At 43.4% G+C, this 18,374-nt stretch overlaps 1 protein-coding gene across 1 annotated transcript in view; it reads left to right on the top strand.

The window, feature by feature from the left end:
- Positions 1-17,816, top strand: part of LOC115200531 (cytoskeleton-associated protein 2-like) — a 29,482-nt gene extending 11,666 nt beyond the window's left edge. Inside the window, exons 8-9 of the mRNA XM_029763660.1 lie at positions 4,730-4,898; positions 16,974-17,816. Coding sequence (XP_029619520.1) covers positions 4,730-4,898; positions 16,974-17,310 — 506 coding nt within the window. The 3' untranslated portion in view covers positions 17,311-17,816. The remainder of the gene's footprint in view (positions 1-4,729; positions 4,899-16,973) is intronic.
- The last annotated feature ends 558 nt before the right edge of the window (positions 17,817-18,374 follow it).

Genomic DNA, 18,374 nt, shown 5'->3' with positions numbered 1-18,374 from the left:
TACCGCTCAGTCAGACTGCTCTATCAAATCATAGACTTAATTATAATATAATTAACACAGAAATACGAGCCTTTGGTCATTAATATGGTAAAATCCAGAAACTATAATTTGGAAAACAAAATGTTTATTCTTTCAGCGAAATACGGAACTGTTCTGTATTTTATCTAACGGGTGGCAACACTAAGTCTAAATATTGCTGTTACATTGCACAACCTTCAATGTTATGTCACAATTATGTAAAATTCGGGCAAATTAATTACGGTCACAGTTCGCAACGAGCCAGGCGGCCCAAACTGTTGCATACACCCTGACTCTGCGTGCAATGAACGCAAGAGAAGTGACCCAATTTCCCTAGTTAATATTGCCTGCTAACATGAATTTATTTTAACTAAATATGCGGGTTTAAAAAAATATATATATACTTCTGTGTATTGATTTTATGAAAGACATTGATGTTTATGGTTAAGTAAATTTTTCACCCATTTGGCGAAGTTGAAGTAGGCTGTGATTCGATGATAAATTAACAGGCACCGCATTGATTATATGCAATGCAGGACTAGCTAATTAACTACACATGGTTAATGATATTACTAGGTTAACTAGTGATTATGTGAAGATTGATTGTTTTTTATAAGATAAGTTTATCGCTAGCTAGCAACTTACCGTGGCTCCTTGCAGCCACAAGGTCCTTTTAACGCTGCACTCGCGTAACAGGTGGTCAGCCTGTCACGCAGTTTCCTCGTGGATTGCAATATAATCGGCATCCAAAAAGGCAGATTACCGATTGTTATGAGAACTTGAAATCAGCCCTAATTAATCGGCCATGCCGATTAATCGGTCGACCTCTACTCAGAAGTCCCAAACCTGGGGCAACAGAACAAGGTCTGGGGAGGATATCGGATTTTTTTTACATTTAAAAGGGAAAAAATGAATGTTCTGGGGAGGGTCCTCTTCAGACCGGCAACTCTCCCAACAAATCTTTCCGTGGCCTGTAGGCGAGCATGGCAGAATGTCGCGATTCGAAACCAAAGTTTGAAGGCAAAACCTTTGCAGTGGTTTTAGTGAAAGTAGATGATGCAAACTAGCCACTTGTGAAATGCACTCAGAAAATAATAAAAACACAATCTCCATCTCGCTAGGTACTACTTTGTCTGGTAATCACTAGTTACCACAGCCACAAAGTCATTAACTCTGCCTATTTCTAAAATGTATCTTCTTAAAATCTGATGTTAAACCTAACCACACTGCGAATGTTATGCCTAACCTTAAATGAAGAACAAAAAGCAAATTTTTGTTTTCCAGATTTGTTTGTTGTTGATATAACCAATTTACAATTTTATGGCTGTTGTAACTAATGGAAACCTATCTGGCTGGGATGTTTGCACTAGGGCAACAACCGGATAAGGTGGTGATGTCACCGGATAAGGCAGAGACACGCTTCCCTGTTCTGAAGACTCCTCTCTGTCCCAATTAGCGGCCCAACGTTCCTAACCGCTAGGGTACCTGCCCCAACCAACGGTTGTGACTAGAGGGAGTACAGCTACGACCGGAAGTGACGTTTCGTAGCACGTTTTAGCTAACCCTAATTATTTTCCTAATCTTAACCTTAGTCTCCTAACCTGCCACATTAATTATCCTAACCTGCTACGAAAAAGTCACTTCCAGTTGTAGCTGTGTTCCCTCTTGTCACAAACGTTGGTGGGTGTAGAAACCAATTCACTTTTGCGCTTAGTTTTGTGCTCCCGAGTGGCGCTGCACTCTAAGGCACTGCATCTCAGTGTAAGAGTTGTCACTACAGACAACCTGGATCGATTCCAGGCTGTATCACACCCTGCTGTGATTGGGAGTCCCATAGGGCGGCGCACAATTGGCCCAGCGTCGTCTGGGTTTGGCCGGTGTAGGCCGTCATTGTAAATAAGAATTTGATCTTAACTGACTTGCCTAGTTAAGTAAAGGTGAAATAAAACATTTTTAAAAATAGTCAATGATAATTAGAGGTACATATGGTCATAAAGAATTATATCCGTTTAGAATCTAAACGTTGTCAATAAAGTAGTGAATTTGGAGCATAAAAACAGTGTGCAGCCCTTCATACCTCCCACAGTGTACCAATGTTCCATCTTAAATGTCTTTACCTGCATCAGTTGGGACAGGTTCTGACTAGGAAGGGAAAGGGGTTACATACAGTAAGTTGCACAACTGAATGCATTCCACCAGAATGCAGTTGAAAGTTGAAACAAATCATTTTTCACAATTTCCTGTGAATTAGTCACCACAAATGTCTTTGCTAGCAAGCGCGACAGTGTCTGCCAAACTGCAAGGTGTGTCCAGCAATGTTAACATTTTGACGTTCTATGATATCTCCACTTTCCAAGTGTATAATGTCGTGTCTTTGGGTACCATTAAACTGAAGACATGTTTATCATTTAACTCCCTGTAATTATTATCACGCGATTAAACTGATTAATCGTTTAATTGTAATTAACTAGGAGATCGGGGCACCAAGAAAAATATTCAGATTACAAAGTTATAATTTTCCTAATATAACTTAACCTATATTATAATATAGGCCGATTATCTTCTGGTTTAAATGGTGTATTTTACCTCGAGTCCAGTCTCATTCCAAACGTCGTAAATTGTTGTATCTGCACGAACCCAGTCTTTACTAAAATCATCCATACATCAATTGTCTTAAAATCATTTATTTACTACACTAAGTAATTAACAGAAAACATACAAACAGTAATTATCTTCACAAAGGATTGGTAGCGTAATGTGCCCTAATGGGCTAAACAGGCAGGTCGGCCTGTTGAACAATGGATCATAAAAGTCAGCTGAGGATGCACACCTACAGAGTTCATTAATATTACAATTGACAATTGAACGCTCACTCATTCGGGAACAATTGCAATCAATATATATTTACGCTCAGTGTCGTCGGGATCCTTGTTGAAGAGTTCTGTTCTGATGGAGAGTTCTCTCTCTCTCTCTCTCGGTTAGAATGGATCTTTCAAAGCGACATTCATTAATGTCGTTATAGAATGGATGTTTCGTTGGTCTTCGCGTTAGATGATATAACTTACTTAGCTGCAGACTAATAATTAATATCAAAGACTTGTTCTTATTCTGTCGATATCGATAGTCTAAAAGTTAACCACGTGGTATGGTTCACTTTCAGTAGAGTACTTGGATGGTAAAACCTATTGGCCATGGAGTGCAGGCCTGGTCTTAAGAAAGTAAATCAGGGTGGGGGTTTTTATAGGTGACCCTAGAACAGGCTTGTCAAATGACGCCTGGTCCTGTCTCTGTCCCTGCGGGGCGTGCCGATGACTGAGTTAAATTTGGTACAGAAATACAATTCTATCACATTAACATCAGTACATAGCATCTCAATGTATTACAAATAGCTTTATCCTTATTAATACATTTTATACAACCATTATGATGCAAGTCTCATCGCTGAGGCTATTATATAAACTGTTTTATGGTAATATGGCTATATTGTCTCTTCTGAGTATCACAAAATTGTACCAAGCGGACCAGTTCGTAGCTGGACTCTTCACCAATCTTCCATACCTTCTCCAGAACATAAAATGTCGTTCGGTTCTCCAATTCTATGAGTTGGAAGAATTTCCTTTGTCTCTCTATGAAACATGTCGTAGGAGATTCTCCTCTTAGAATTTTTACAACCCTTTCACACAGGGCCTGGGTGGGGGTGCAAGGTTGGGGGATAGTACAAAGGGGAGGGGGTCAACTGTCCTCCCTGTACTCAGAGGCCAACGTCATGACAATAATATGTTAGGTTCGAAATGAACCGAATAAAAACTCACAGATGATTATTAAAGCTCAAACCAAGTTTATTCACCCAAAGGGTCAGACAGCTGAACAGACAATGACATGTTCCCACCAGCACAAGTGTGTGTGTATATACCCTAATTTAGATGAAGTCTCCTTCCCTCTAAACAACTTCCTGTCTAGCAATAAAGCTGTAAAGTGATGTGGGTAATAAACTGTTCCTTCTCTTACTGTGACCTGACCTCGGCCCACATTCCTCACTAATCTACATCTCTCCACCTTTATCATTGACCGCAACCATGTGATTGCCTTTCCCTTACTCAGTAACATTCCAAGCCCCATATCCAACCTTAATTGACTCCACCTTATACATTCCTCCTACAGATACCCATTAACTTTTGGTGTAGCAAGTATTTCAAATTACAACCCAATAACTGATTGGGGTACTGATTGGGGTGGCAGGTAGCCTAGTGGTTAGAGCGATGGGCCAGTAACCGAAAGTTTGCTAGATCGAATCCCCCGAGCTGACAAGGTAAAAATCTGTCATTCTGCCTCTAAACAAGGCAGTTAACCCACTGTTCCTAGGCCGTCATTGAAAGTAAGAATTTGTTGTTAACTGACTTGCCTAGTTAAATAAAGGTTAAATTAAAAGTGTAATATAACTGAAACCAGACTGGTCCATAGTATAGTTCATATTTCCAGTTAAGAAGTCAGAATCCATCAAATAGAATATAGTATTGGTGGTGGTGTCATGAATGAGTTTAAGATACCAGAACATTGTGATATCATGAAGAGATGGGTGGATATATTTGATTTGGGACCAGTAAATGGTGATGCACTTGAATGGACAGTTTACACCTTATTTTTTTAATGCCATTTAGCAGTGTGTGCTCACACATCTCAGTAGTTGACTATAACATTCTTCTACTTCCAGGTCAGTCTCCCGTAGCATCGGAGCAGGAGCCTGTAAGAGAGCAGGATGACGTTATGGAGCTTCACTCTACACCAGACCCCATGGCCACACCCACAGCCGTCAAAGCCCTGATCCGTGGTGACCGAAGAGGCTCGTCTGTGGTCAAGTACAAGATCACCGCCACTCCAGGGTACTCTATGACCTCTGACCTGACTGCCTATGGCCTCTTCCTCCTGTTTTGGTCTTTCTCTGATCCGGTTACCGTCAGCCATTTTAAAGCTACAACCAGATATTTGAAAAACAAAAAGGCAGCCCCGTTACTTGTTTAGATATACAGTCATTTTAACTTAAGCAGAGACTTGTATCTCTAGTCTGGCAGGTCCTTGCCTGCGTTAAAACCTTACACAAAGTAGACATTGGCCTACAGTGCATTCGGAAGGTATTCAGACCCCTTCTTCTCTGCAGGTCCTCTCAAGCTCTGTCAGGTTGGATGGGGAGCATCACTGCACAGCTATTTTCAGGTTTCTCCAGAGATGTTTGATCAGGTTCAAGTCCGGGCTCTGGCTGGGCCACTCAAGGACATTCAAAGACTTGTCCTGAAGCAGGTTTTCATCAAGGATCTCTCTGTACTTTCCTCTGTTCCTCATTCCCTCAAGTCTGACTAGTCTCCCAGTGCTTGCCGCTGAAAAACATGCCCTCAGCATGATGCTGCCACCACCAGTGAGGTGACCAAGAACCCGATGGTCACTCTGACAGAGCTCCAGAGTTCCTCTGTGGAGATGGGAAAACCTTCCAGAAGGACAACCATCTCTTCAGCACTCCACCAATCAGGCCTTTATGGTAGAGTGGCCAGACAGGACCCCATTTAGTCATCTGGTTTGATTGTTTGGTCGATAGGCTCTTGGTCGACCAAGGTTTCTTTAGTTGAGCAGTCGATATTATTTTTTATTTTTTTTCCCCCATTGTGCACAAGACACCTGTCTGAGTCGCGCCTGTCTCTGGACTATTCCATTGGAGGCCACGGGGATGGCACAGTCATCACTCTTTGTCGTGATACTGAAACTGTGTTTGGTTATGTAAAAATAATGGTGAAACACTAAAATCTAATATTATTTTATAATAAATACACTTTCTCCCATGTTGTATTGGTCGCTGTCCACGGTTCAGAAACATAATCTTCAGTGTACCGTTGCTATGTGCATAATAGTAAAATTAACCAGCATATTGGGATTGAGAACGATGTGGCGGAGGAAACAGCCTTTGCTTTAAAATACCTATTCGGACTGGATTAGTTTTTCTGGGGGTGGTCTGGGGATTTTAATTATGTGCACAAACACCACATCTGTAGTTTTAGTCCAGTCCGAATCTGCCATGTCAGTAATTCGTACAGGGCAGGAGACTAACAATTCCAGCCAGAATAACCTGCTTTTTTTGGGAGAACTGTACAGGTCCTCTCGACATCCTTGTGTTTTGAGAGAAATGTCTGAGTTTGACAGGTGTTGCTCACGGTTTGAGCAAGAGAACTATAACTGATTCCATAAATTGAACAAATTGTTACCCATAGCCTATTCTGTAACCCTTGTTGTTAATAGATCGCAAAGCAGCATACAACTGACCTAAACGTTTGGAAATGATAAATTCACTTTCTCATCCATAGCCTTAAAACGCATCTCAAGTGTACTGTTTAGCTCACATCTGAAGGCTATGGGACATTTTTGACTTCTACTGCAGAGCACAAAAATATGCTAATGATTATGATCACACTTCCACAATTGAAATATAATGGTGACACTATAACAAAGCTGATTTTGGTGTGGTTTAGAAACTTGGGAACCAAGCTCGAGTTATCAGTGTAGCCCTGTTATTGTCTAGACTTGTTGAAATTTCTTCATGCCTAGAACGAAAAACTCCAGGCTTCTGTCATAACTGTCATGGAGGGAAAAAAATTAATTACAGGGTGCCGTTTCAGGAAAAAGAATCCCATCCGTATCGTCCTCTGGAATAACAGACATTCTGGGTAATAATTACATAACCAACGTTCTCCAGTAATTCTAGTCCCGTGCGAATATGGCTTAGCCTTATTGTCTGAGAAAATTGAGGAGTCGGCAAACCAACTTAATTAGGTCTATAATCAATAACCTAACTGTTAAATGTGCCTGGCTTTTACAAAAAGTCTATATATAGTACCAGTCAAAAGTTAGGACACACCTACTCATTCCAGGGTTTTTCTTAATTTTTTACTATTTTCTACATTGTATAATAAGACATCAAAACTATGAAATAACACATATGGAATCATGTAGTAACCAAAAAAATGTTAAACAAATCAAAATATATTTGAGATTCTTCAAAGTAGCCACACTTTGCCTTTGACAGCTTTGCACATTAACAGGTGTGCCTTGTTAATTTGTGGAATTTCTTTCCTTCTTAATGCGTTTAAGCCAATCAGTTGTGTTGTGACAAGGTAGGGGTGGTATACAGAAGATAGCCCTATTTGGTAAAGACAAAGTCCATATTATGGCAAGAACAGCTCAAATAGGCATAGAGAAACAACAGTCATTACTTTAAGACATGGAGGTCAGTCACTCTGGAAAATTTCAAAAACTTTGAAAGTTTCAAGTGCTGTCGCAAAAACCATCAAGCGCTATGATGAAACTGGTTCTCCTGAGGACCGCCACAGGAAAGGAAGACCCAGAGTTACCTCTACTGCAGAGGATAAGTTCATTAGCGGTAACAGCCTGAAGAAAATGCAGCCCAAGTAAATGCTTCAGAGTTCAAGTTACAGACACATCTCAACATCAACTGTTCAGAGGAGACTGCGTGAATCAGGCCTTCGTGGTCAAATTGCTGCAAAGAAACCACTACTAAAGGACAGCAATAAGAAAATACTTACATGGGCCAAGAAACACGAGCAATGGACATTAGACCGGGGGAAATCTGTCCTTTGGTCTGATGAGTGAAAATGTGCGATTTTTGGTTCCAACTGCCATGTCTTTGTGAGACGCAGAGTAGGTGAACGGATGATCTCCGCATGTGTGGTTCCCACTGTTAAGCATGAAGTAGGTGGTGTGGGGTGGTTTGCTGGTGACACTCAGGGATTTATTTAAAATTCAAGGCACACTTAACCAGCATGGCTACCACAGCATTCTGCAGCGATACGCCATCCCATCTGGTTTGCGCTTTGTGGGACTATCATTTGTTTTTCAGCTGGACAATGACCCAAAACACACCTCCAGTGCTGCAACAGATGGCCTGGCTTCCACAATCACCCAACCTCTACCCAATTGAGATGATTTGGGATGAGTTGGCCAACAAAGTGAAGGAAAAGCAGCCAACAAATGTTCAGCATATATGGGAACTTCTTCAAGACTGTTGGAAAAGCATTCCAGGTGAAGCTGGTTGAGGGAATGCCAAGAGTGTGCAAAGCTGTCATGGCAAAGGATGGCTACTTTGAAGAATCTCAAATATATTTTGTTTTGTTTAACACGTTTTTGGTTACTACATGATTCCATATGTGTTATAAACATTGTTTTGTTGTCTTCACTATTATTCTACAATGTAGAAAATAGTAAAAATAAAGAAAAACCCTTGAATGAGTAGGATTGTGTCCCAACTTTTGACTGGTACTGTATATCTACAGAAATAAGACAATCTTGCTTCTGTCGCTTGTTTGGGTGTTTTGCAACAGCAAAATGTCAGATAAAGAAATGTTCGCAGATTTGGCTGTTTTTAATCATGGTTGTGCTTTACCATTGTTTCCCCCACTAGAACGGCTTGGTATTAGTTTATAATTGATTTAGTGTTTACGCTGTTCCAAACGGGCTGAAAAATAAGATTGTAATCTAACAGCACCTGTTTGTCACACATTACGTACGCAGCTCTAGCTCTCATACCCTTTTTTTTCTTGTTCTCTTATTATTATGATTATTAATAAGTAATGTCGTTATCATTAGTAGGCTTTGTATAGCAGCCTTGTATAACCACCATCGAGCTGTAGGCCTAAGAACACGTCCTGTTAAGTCTTCATACGGTAACTTAATTAGGCCTATATTTCTATATAATCTCAGCAAAAAAAGAAACGTCCTCTCACTGTCAACTGCGTTTATTTTCAGGAAACTTAACGTGTGTAAATATTTGTATGAACATAACAAGATTCAACAACTGAGACAAACTGAACAAGTTCCACTGACACGTGACTAACAGAAATTGAATAATGTGTCCCTGAACAAAGGGAGGGTCAAAATCAAAAGTAAGTCAGTATCTGGTGTGGCCACCAACAGCTGTAAGTACTGCAGTGCATCTCCTCATGGACTGCACCAGATTTGCCTTTTCTTGCTGTGAGATGTTAACCCACTCTTCCACCAAGGCATCTGCAAGTTCCCGGACATTTCTGGGGGGGAATGGACCGAGCCCTCACCCTCCTATCCAACAGGTCCCAGATGTGCTCAATGGGATTGAGATCCAGGCTCTTCGCTGGCCATGGCAGAACACTGACATTCCTGTCTTGCAGGAAATCACGCACAGAACGAGCAGTATGTCTGGTGGCATTGTCATGCTGGAGGGTTATGTCAGGATGAGCCTGCAGGAAGGGTACCACATGAGGGAGGAGGATGTCTTCCCTGTACCGCACAGCATTGAGATTGCCTGCAATGACAACAAGCTCAGTCCGATGATGCTGTGACACACCGCCCCAGACCATGACGGACCCTCCACCTCCAAATCGATCCCGCTCCAGAGTACAGGCCTCGGTGTAATGCTCATTCCTAAGACGATAAATGCGAATTCGAGCATCACCCCTGGTGAGACAGACCCGCGGCCCGTCAGTGAATTATACTTTTTGCCAGTCCTGTCTGGTCCAGCGACAGTGAGTTTGTGCCCATAGGCGACTTTGTTGCTGGTGAGAACCTGCCTTACAACAGATCTACAAGCCCTCAGTCCAGCTTCTCTCAGCCTATTGTGGACAGTCTGAGCACTGATGGAGGGATTGTGCGTTCCTGGTGTAACTCAGGCAGTTGTTGTTGCCATCCTGTACCTGTCCCGCAGGTGTGATGTTCGGATCCTGTGCAGGTGTTGTTACACGTGGTCTGCCACTGTGAGGACGATCAGCTGTCCGTGTCTGTCTCCCTGTAGCACTGTCTTAGGCGTCTCACAGTACAGACATCGCAATTTATTGCCCTGGCCACATCTGCAGTCCTCATGCCTCCTTGCAGCATGCCTAAAGCACGTTCACGCAGATGAGCAGGGACCCTGGGCATCTTTATTTTTGTGTTTTTCAGAGTCAGTAGAAAGGCCTCTTTAGTGTCCTATGTTTTTCATAACTGTGACCTTAATTGCCTACCGTCTGTAAGCTGTTAGTTTCTTCACGACCGTTCCACAGGTGCATGTTCATTAATTGTTTGTTTCATTGAACAAGCATGGGAAACAGTGTTTAAACCCTTTACAATGAAGATCTGTGACGCTATTTGGATTTTTACGAATTATCTTGGAAAGACAGGTTCCTGAGGGGGGTGTGTGTGTGTGTGTGTGTGTGTGTGTGTGTGTGTGTGTGTGTGTGTGTGTGTGTGTGTGTGTGTGTACGTACACACACACACACACAGTTGAAGTCGGAAGTTTGCATACACCTTAGCAAAAATACATTAACTCAGTTTTTCACAATTCCTGACATTTAATCCTAGTAAAATGCCCCGTTTTAGGTCAGTTAGGACCACAACTTTATTTTCAGAATGGGAAATCTCAGAATAATAGTAGGGAAAATTATTTCAGCTTTGAAGTCTTTCGTCACATTACCAGTGGGTCAGAAGTTTACATGCTACCAAATACTAATTGAGTGTATTGCCTTTTAAATTGTTTAACTTGGGTCAAACATTTCAGGTAGCATTCCACAAGCTTCCCACAATAAGTTGGGTGAATTTTGGCCCATTCCGTCTGACAGCGCTGGTGTAACTGAGTCAGGTTTGTAGGCCTCCTTGCTCGCATATGCATTTTCAGTTCTGCCCACAAATTTTCTATGGGATTGATGTCAGGGCTTTGTGATGGCCACTGCAATACCTTGACTTTGTTGTCCTTAAGCCATTTTGCCACATCTTTGGAAGTATGCTTGGGGTCATTGTCCATTTGGAAGACCCGTTTGCGAACAAGCTTTAACTTCCTGACTGATGTCTTGAGATGTTGCTTCAATATATCCACATAATTTTCCTACCTCATGATGCCATCTATTTTGTGAAGTGCACCAGTCCATCCTGTAGCAAAGCACCCCCACAACATGATGCTGCCACCCCCGTGCTTCACGGTAGGGATGATGTTCTTCGGCTTGCAAGCGACCCCCTTTTTCCTCCAAACATAACGATGGTCATTATGGCCAAACAGTTCTGTTTTTGTTTCATCAGACCAGAGGACATTTCTCCAAAAAGTACAATCTTTGTGCCCATGTGCAGTTGCAAACCGTAGTCTGGCTTTTTTATGTTGGTTTTGGAGCAGTGGCTTCTTCCTTGCTGAGCGGCCTTTCAGGTTATGTCAATATAGGACTCGTTTTACTGTGGAGATGTGTACCCGTTTCCTCCAGCAATTTCACAAGATCCTTTGCTGCTGTTCTGGGATTGATTTGCACTTTTCGCACCAAAGTACGTTCATCTATAAGAGACAATGCGTCTGCTTCATTTACATTTACGTCATTTAGCAGAGGCTCTTATCCAGAGCGACTTACAAATTGGTGCATTCACCTTATGATATCCAGTGGAACAACCACTATACAATAGTACATCTATATCTTTTTGGGGGGGGTAGGGGGGGGTTAGAAGGATTACTTTATCCTATCCCAGGTATTCCTTAAAGAGGTGGGGTTTCAGATGTCTCCGGAAGGTGGTGATTGACTTCGCTGTCCTGGCATCGTGAGGGAGCTTGTTCCACCATTGGGGTGCCAGAGCAGCGAACAGTTTTGACTGGGCTGAGCGGGAGCTGTGCTTCCACAGAGGTAGGGAGGCGAGCAGGCCAGAGGTGGATGAACGCAGTGCCCTTGTTTGGGTGTAGGGACTGATCAGAGCCTGAAGGTACGGAGGTGCCGTTCCCCTCACAGCTCCTTAGGCAAGCACCATGGTCTTGTAGCAGATGCGAGCTTCAACTGGAAGCCAGTGGAGTGTGCGGAGGAGCGGGGTGACATGAGAGAACTTGGGAAGGTTGAACACCAGACGGGCTGCGGCGTTCTGGATGAGTTGTAGGGGTTTAATGGCACATGCAGGGAGCCCCGCCAACAGCGAGTTGCAGTAATCCAGACGGGAGATGACAAGTGCCTGCATTAGGACCTGCGCCGTTTCCTGTGTAAGGCAGGGTCGTACTCTGCGAATGTTGTAGAGCATGAACCTACAGGATCGGGTCACCGCCTTGATGTTAGTGGAGAACGACAGGGTGTTATCCAGGGTCACGCCAAGGCTCTTAGCACTCTGGGAGGAGGACACAATGGAGTTGTCAACCGTGATGGCGAGATCATGGAACGGGCAGTCCTTCCCCGGGAGGAAGAGCAGCTTCGTCTTGCCGAGTTTCAGCTTGATGTGGTGATCCGTCATCCACACTGATATGTCTGCCAGACATGCAGAGATGCGATTCGCCACCTGGTTATCAGAAGGGGGGAAAGGAGAAGATGAATTGTGTGTCGTCTGCGTAGCAATGATAGGAGAGACCATGTGAGGATATGACAGAGCCAAGTGACTTGGTGTATAGCGAGAATAGGAGAGGGCCTAGAACTGAGCCCTGGGGGACACCAGTGGTGAGAGCACGTGGTGCGGAGACTGATTCTCGCCACGCGACCTGGTAGGAGCGACCTGTCAGGTAGGACGCAATCCAAGAGTTAGCCGCGCCGGAGATGCCCAACTCGGAGAGGGTGGAGAGGAGGATCTGATGGTTCACAGTATCAAAGGCAGCGGATAGGTCTAGAAGGATGAGAGCAGAGGAGAGAGAGTTAGCTTTAGCAGTGCGGAGAGCCTCCGTGACACAGAGAAGAGCAGTCTCAGTTGAATGACCAGTCTTGAAACCTGACTGATTTGGATCAAGAAGGTCATTCTGAGAGAGATGGCAAGAGAGCTGGCCAAGGACGGCACGCTCAAGAGTTTTGGAGAGAAAAGAAAGAAGGGATACTGGTCTGTAGTTGTTGACATCGAAGGGATTGAGTGTAGGTTTTTTGAGAAGGGGTGCAACTCTCGCTCTCTTGACGACGGAAGGGACGTAGCCAGCGTTCAAGGATGAGTTGATGAGCGAGGTGAGAAGGTCTCCGGAAATGGTCTGGAGAAGAGAGGAGGGGATAGGGTCAAGCGGGCAGGTTGTTGGGCGTCCGGCCATCACAAGTCGCAAGATTTCGTCTGGAGAGAGAGGTCAAAGCATAGGGTAGGGCAATGTGACTAGGACCAGCGGTGTCGTTTGACTTAACAAACGAGGATCGGATATCGTCAACCTTCTTTTCAAAATGGTTGACAAAGTCATCCGCAGAGAGGGAGGGGGGGGGGGGATTCAGGAGGGAGGAGAAGGTGGCGAAGAGCTTCCTAGGGTTAGAGGCAGATGCTTGGAATTTAGTGGTAGAAAGTGGCTTTAGCAGCAGAAACAGAGGAAGAAAATGTGCAGAGGAGGGAGTGAAAAGATGCCTGGTCCGCAGGGAGGCTAGTTTTCCTCTCTTTCCTTCATGAGCTGTATGGTGGCTGCATGGTCCCATGGTGTTTATACTTACGTACTATTGTTTGTACAGATGAACGTGGTACCATGGCATTTGGGAATTGCTCCCAAGGATGAACTAGACTTGTGGAGGTCTACCATTTTTTTTCTGAGGTCTTGGCTCATTTCTTTTGATTTTCCCATTATGTCAAGCAAAGAGGATTCGAGTTTGAAAGTAGGCCTTGAAATACATCCGAGTACACCTCCATTTGACTCAAATGACGTCAATTAGCCTACCAGAAGCTTCTAAAGCCATGACATCATTTTCTGGAATTTTCCAAGCTGTTTAAAGGCACAGTCAACTTAGTGTATGTAAACTTCTGACCCACTGGAATTGTGATACAGTGAATTATAAGTGAAATAATCTGTCTGTAAACAATTGTTGGAAAAATGACTTGTGTCATGCACCAAGTAGATGTCCTAACCAACTTGCAAAAACTACAGTTTGTTAACAAGAAATTTGTGGAGTGGTTGAACAAATTAGTTTTAATCACTCCAACCTAAGTGTATGTAAACTTCCGACTTCAAGTTCAGAACCAATACTGCGCTGTGGCGATGTCATGTATATGTTACTGTGTTCAAATTTAGGTGCTTATCAGTGTCCAAATGTTTCAACTCTTATATGGGTACAAGTGTAAAGAGCTTCCCCACTGAATAGGGCTTCATTTTACCACATCCTTGTACCCAGACACCAACACTGCCATTGGCCACAGGTAGTCAGGTTGGGCATGTCCTGTATTCCCATCAATTTTTATTTAACCTTTATTGAACTTGGCAAGTCAGTTAAGAAGAAATTCTTATTTACAGTGACAGCCTAGGAACAGCGGGTTAAATGCCTTGTTTAGGGGCAGAATGACAGATTTTTACCTCAGCTCAGGGATTCGATCTAGCAACCTTTCGGTTACTGGCCCAACGCTCTAACCACTAGGCTACCTGCCGCCCCGCTAAGCTACCTGCCGCCCCAATCACCTTGTCTATGTTCCGATTGGCACCCTATTCCCTATATTTGGGCTGTCCCCGACTAACAAACATCTTGGTTGGCCGAAAGTAGTCTGTTCTTTCGACCAAATCGATTAGTCTAAATTTTAAATGCGTTTTTTCCATAAACACACCCTATGTGTTTTAATAAGACAAATGGCTCAAGAGGGCGCCAGATATCTAGAAAAATTCAAACGTAACCTGACTCAACTATTCTCCTCCTGCTGCCCATTTCTTGGGTCTGGCCTGAAGCTTGGCTAGTGAACATGCAACATTGTATAACATTTTCTGGACCCTCAGTTTCCTGCGGCAGTGAGCTCGGGGCAGACACAGCTGTTGGCTATATGTGCAAGGATGAGAAGCAGTGGTGGACTTGGGCAGGAGCTCACCAGAGCTGAGTACCTGCACCTCAAATGTTCTACTGCTTGACCTCCTGTTCCTCTTTATAAAATATTAGCTCAAAAGTATTGTGGAGCTCTTGCACCTAAATATAAACAGTACAAGCACCCAAAATCCGTACCGGAACCTATTTCAGTCCAAGTCCAGCACCGATAACAAGTAATTAAGTCGGCCTATTTAATTTATGTTTCCACTGGATCAGAGCATTACACTTTTCCCTTTCAAGCTGAGTGGTTTTGAAAGGGAGAGAGCTGGAAAGATTTTTCAAATACATTTAGGAACTTTTGTAATTCTTAGTGGATGTAAAAACAGACTTGGTTTGCTTGCTGTTTGAGGTGGTGAAAACATTACTTCGAGATCTCCATAGGTCATTAGTGGTGGTGCGTTAAGCCAATCAGAAATATCAGATCCTCAAATGGGCACATTTTATATGCCTACGTTTGCCCACAGGCCAGGTAGCCTATAGGCCCACTTCTATGTGTGCGCGTCCTTTCTCAATATTGACAGGTGCCCCCCCAAACAAAGGACAATGACTAAATTGACAAAAACTGGTAAATGGAATGAAATAAACCTAAACTTGTTAATCACAAGTGTAGCATAGGTTGTGCACTCTGACAATGATAGCGGGAAGACTGGAAAAATAATAATATTGATTGCATTAACAGAAATTACCATAACCAAAGTAACAAACATTTTAGATTTAGATATTATAGGAATTAACATAAATGTACTACTGGGGATGTATGTAATGGGAAATTGATATACACTAACAATCAAACACAAACAATTCACACAATAAAGTTCTAAAACAATGAATGTGCACATATTGTCAGGAGAGGCATTCTGGAGAGGCAAGTGCATTGTGCATCTGGGTGCATTGTGAATCTGACATCTGCTTTGGCCATGCAGCATTTACAGTGATGCAGCATTTACAGTGATACGGCCTCAGCAGAAGTCAGGGCTATCATACTCGCTGAGCAGTGCAGAGCTGTCGTCAAGGAAGAGTGTGTTTTCTACAGGATGTACCGCCCCCACCTACCGTCAACCAATCATGTCAATGCGGAGATATACAGAGCCCTCTGCATTGTCCCCTCTCCCATATGGAGCCTCCGACCACATTTTAGTCTAGGCCTCCACAATGGATTAGTTCACTGAGATGGGTGCAAATGTATAGAGATATATTTGTTACTGCTAGACTAAAACAATCTTGGTCGACCAACAGCGTAACGACCAAACAATTGACCAGTTGACTAATTGGGGTCAGTCCTACCCTAGATAGTGCACAACCATTGACAAGAGCTGCCATTTCAATCCTATCACTATGTGTGCTGTATTTAACGTGTGTTTTGGGATTCAAACCCCCCATCACCGTGTGTACTTTATTTAACGTGTGTTCTGGGATTCAAACCCATCACCGTGTGTAGTGCATTTAACGTGTGTTCTGGGATTCAAACCCATCACTATGTGTACTGTATTTAACGTGTGTTTTGGGATTCAAACCCATCACCGTGTGTACTGTATTTAACGTGTGTTTTGGGATTCAAACCCATCACCGTGTGTACTGTATTTAGCGTGTGTTTTGGGATTCAAACCCCCCATCACCTTGTGTACTGTATTTAACGTGTGTTTTGGGATTCAAACCCCCCATCACCGTGTGTACTGTATTTAACGTGTGTTTTGGGATTCAAACCCCCCATCACCGTGTGTACTGTATTTAACGTGTGTTTTGGGATTCAAACCCCCCATCACCGTGTGTACTGTATTTAACGTGTGTTTTGGGATTCAAACCCCCCCATCACCGTGTGTACTGTATTTAACGTGTGTTTTGGGATTCAAACCCCCCATCACCTTGTGTACTGTATTTAACGTGTGTTCTGGGATTCAAACCCATCACCGTGTGTACTGTATTTAACGTGTGTTTTGGGATTCAAACCCCCCCATCACTATGTGTACTGTATTTAACGTGTGTTTTGGGATTCAAACCCATCACCGTGTGTACTGTATTTAACGTGTGTTTTGGGATTCAAACCCCCCCATCACCTTGTGTACTGTATTTAACGTGTGTTTTGGGATTCAAACCCCCCCCATCACCTTGTGTACTGTATTTAACGTGTGCCCTGAGCTTGTAACCCATCACCATGTGTATGTACTGTTCATACTGTAACCTGTTCTCTCTGATCTCTCCCACCCACAGTGGTTTCAGGAGCCAGAAGAGGGAGGCGGCTGTGGCCCGCGTGTTGGACGGACAGGAGCTGAGATTCTTCACCCCCGTCAGGCGCTCAGTGAGGATCGAGAGGTCCGCTCTCTGCTACCCCGTCTCCCTGCAGGAGCACGACCTATGTGTGGCCTCCTTCAATGACCTGATGGCCCAGCAGGATGAGAGAGAGGGGGAAGGAGAGAGGGAGGGAGACGGAGAGGGGGGAGGCAGCGCCGGGCCCGTCCCAAACGGTCATCTGTACGTGTACAGAGAGAACGGGGCGCTGAGAGACAAGGTCAACATCCAGCTGGTCTACGCTGAGGAAGAAGACTAACAGGCTGTGTCCTAGTAGTGTAAAGTGGCTTCCTCTCCTGCTTTACCCTGATCTACTAGTACATGAATGGGGAGGTGCTGGATATGATGTCCACTCACCATCTGGGAATGTAGCTTTCACCTGTCCAGTTGTATGTCCTTCAGTGCATGGTCACATTCCTTAGTGGCGAGCTGTAGTAAAACAAACAGTTCTGAAAGACATCTGGGGGAGGAGTTTGTCAATCTACATTTTTCTGTACAGAATTCTGCAGGAAGAGCCTGTCTCTCCATCTGTCTGTGTTAACAGGGGACAATGTCTGTCTGGAGGGCATGCACAGATGGGTTTCCAACTCGACACTTACTCATTTGTATGTCAAACCAAAAGCATCCATTGACTTTTTAGATGGACTTTTGTTTTTTAATGCAAACTGTGGTAAGGTTTTTTAGTTTTTTTTAAAGATTGTACATACATTTGAAGTTGGAAGTTTACATACACTTAGGTTGGAGTCATTAAAACTTGTTTTTCAACCACCACAAATTTCTTGTTAACAAACTATAGTTTTGGCAAGTCGGTTAGGACATCTACTTTGTGCATGACACAAGTCATTTTTCCAACAATTGTTTACAGACAGATTATTTCACTTATAATTCACTGTATCACAATTCCAGTGGGTCAGAAGTTTACATACACTAAGTTGACTGTGCCTTTAAACAGCTTGGAAAATTTCAGAAAATGATGTCATGGCTTTAGAAGCTTCTGTTAGGCTAATTGACATAATTTGAGTCAAATGGAGGTGTACCTGTGGATGTATTTCAAGGCCTACCTGCAAACTCAATTCCTCATTGCTTGACATCATGGGAAAATCAAAAGAAATCAGCCAAGACCTCAGAAAAAATATGGTAGACCTCCACAAGTCTGGTTCGTCCTTGGGAGCAATTTCCAAATGCTTGAAGGTACCATGTTCATCTGTACAAACAATAGTACTCAAGTATAAACACCATGGGACCACGTAGCCGTCATACCGCTCAGGAAGGAGACGCATTCTGTCTCCTAGAGATGAATGTGCTTTGGTGCAAAAAGTGCAA

Source organism: Salmo trutta, chromosome 9, assembly GCF_901001165.1.
Source record: "Salmo trutta chromosome 9, fSalTru1.1, whole genome shotgun sequence".
In the NCBI taxonomy this organism is placed as follows: Eukaryota; Metazoa; Chordata; class Actinopteri; order Salmoniformes; family Salmonidae; genus Salmo; species Salmo trutta.
This window is presented reverse-complemented; position numbering and strand designations above follow the sequence as displayed.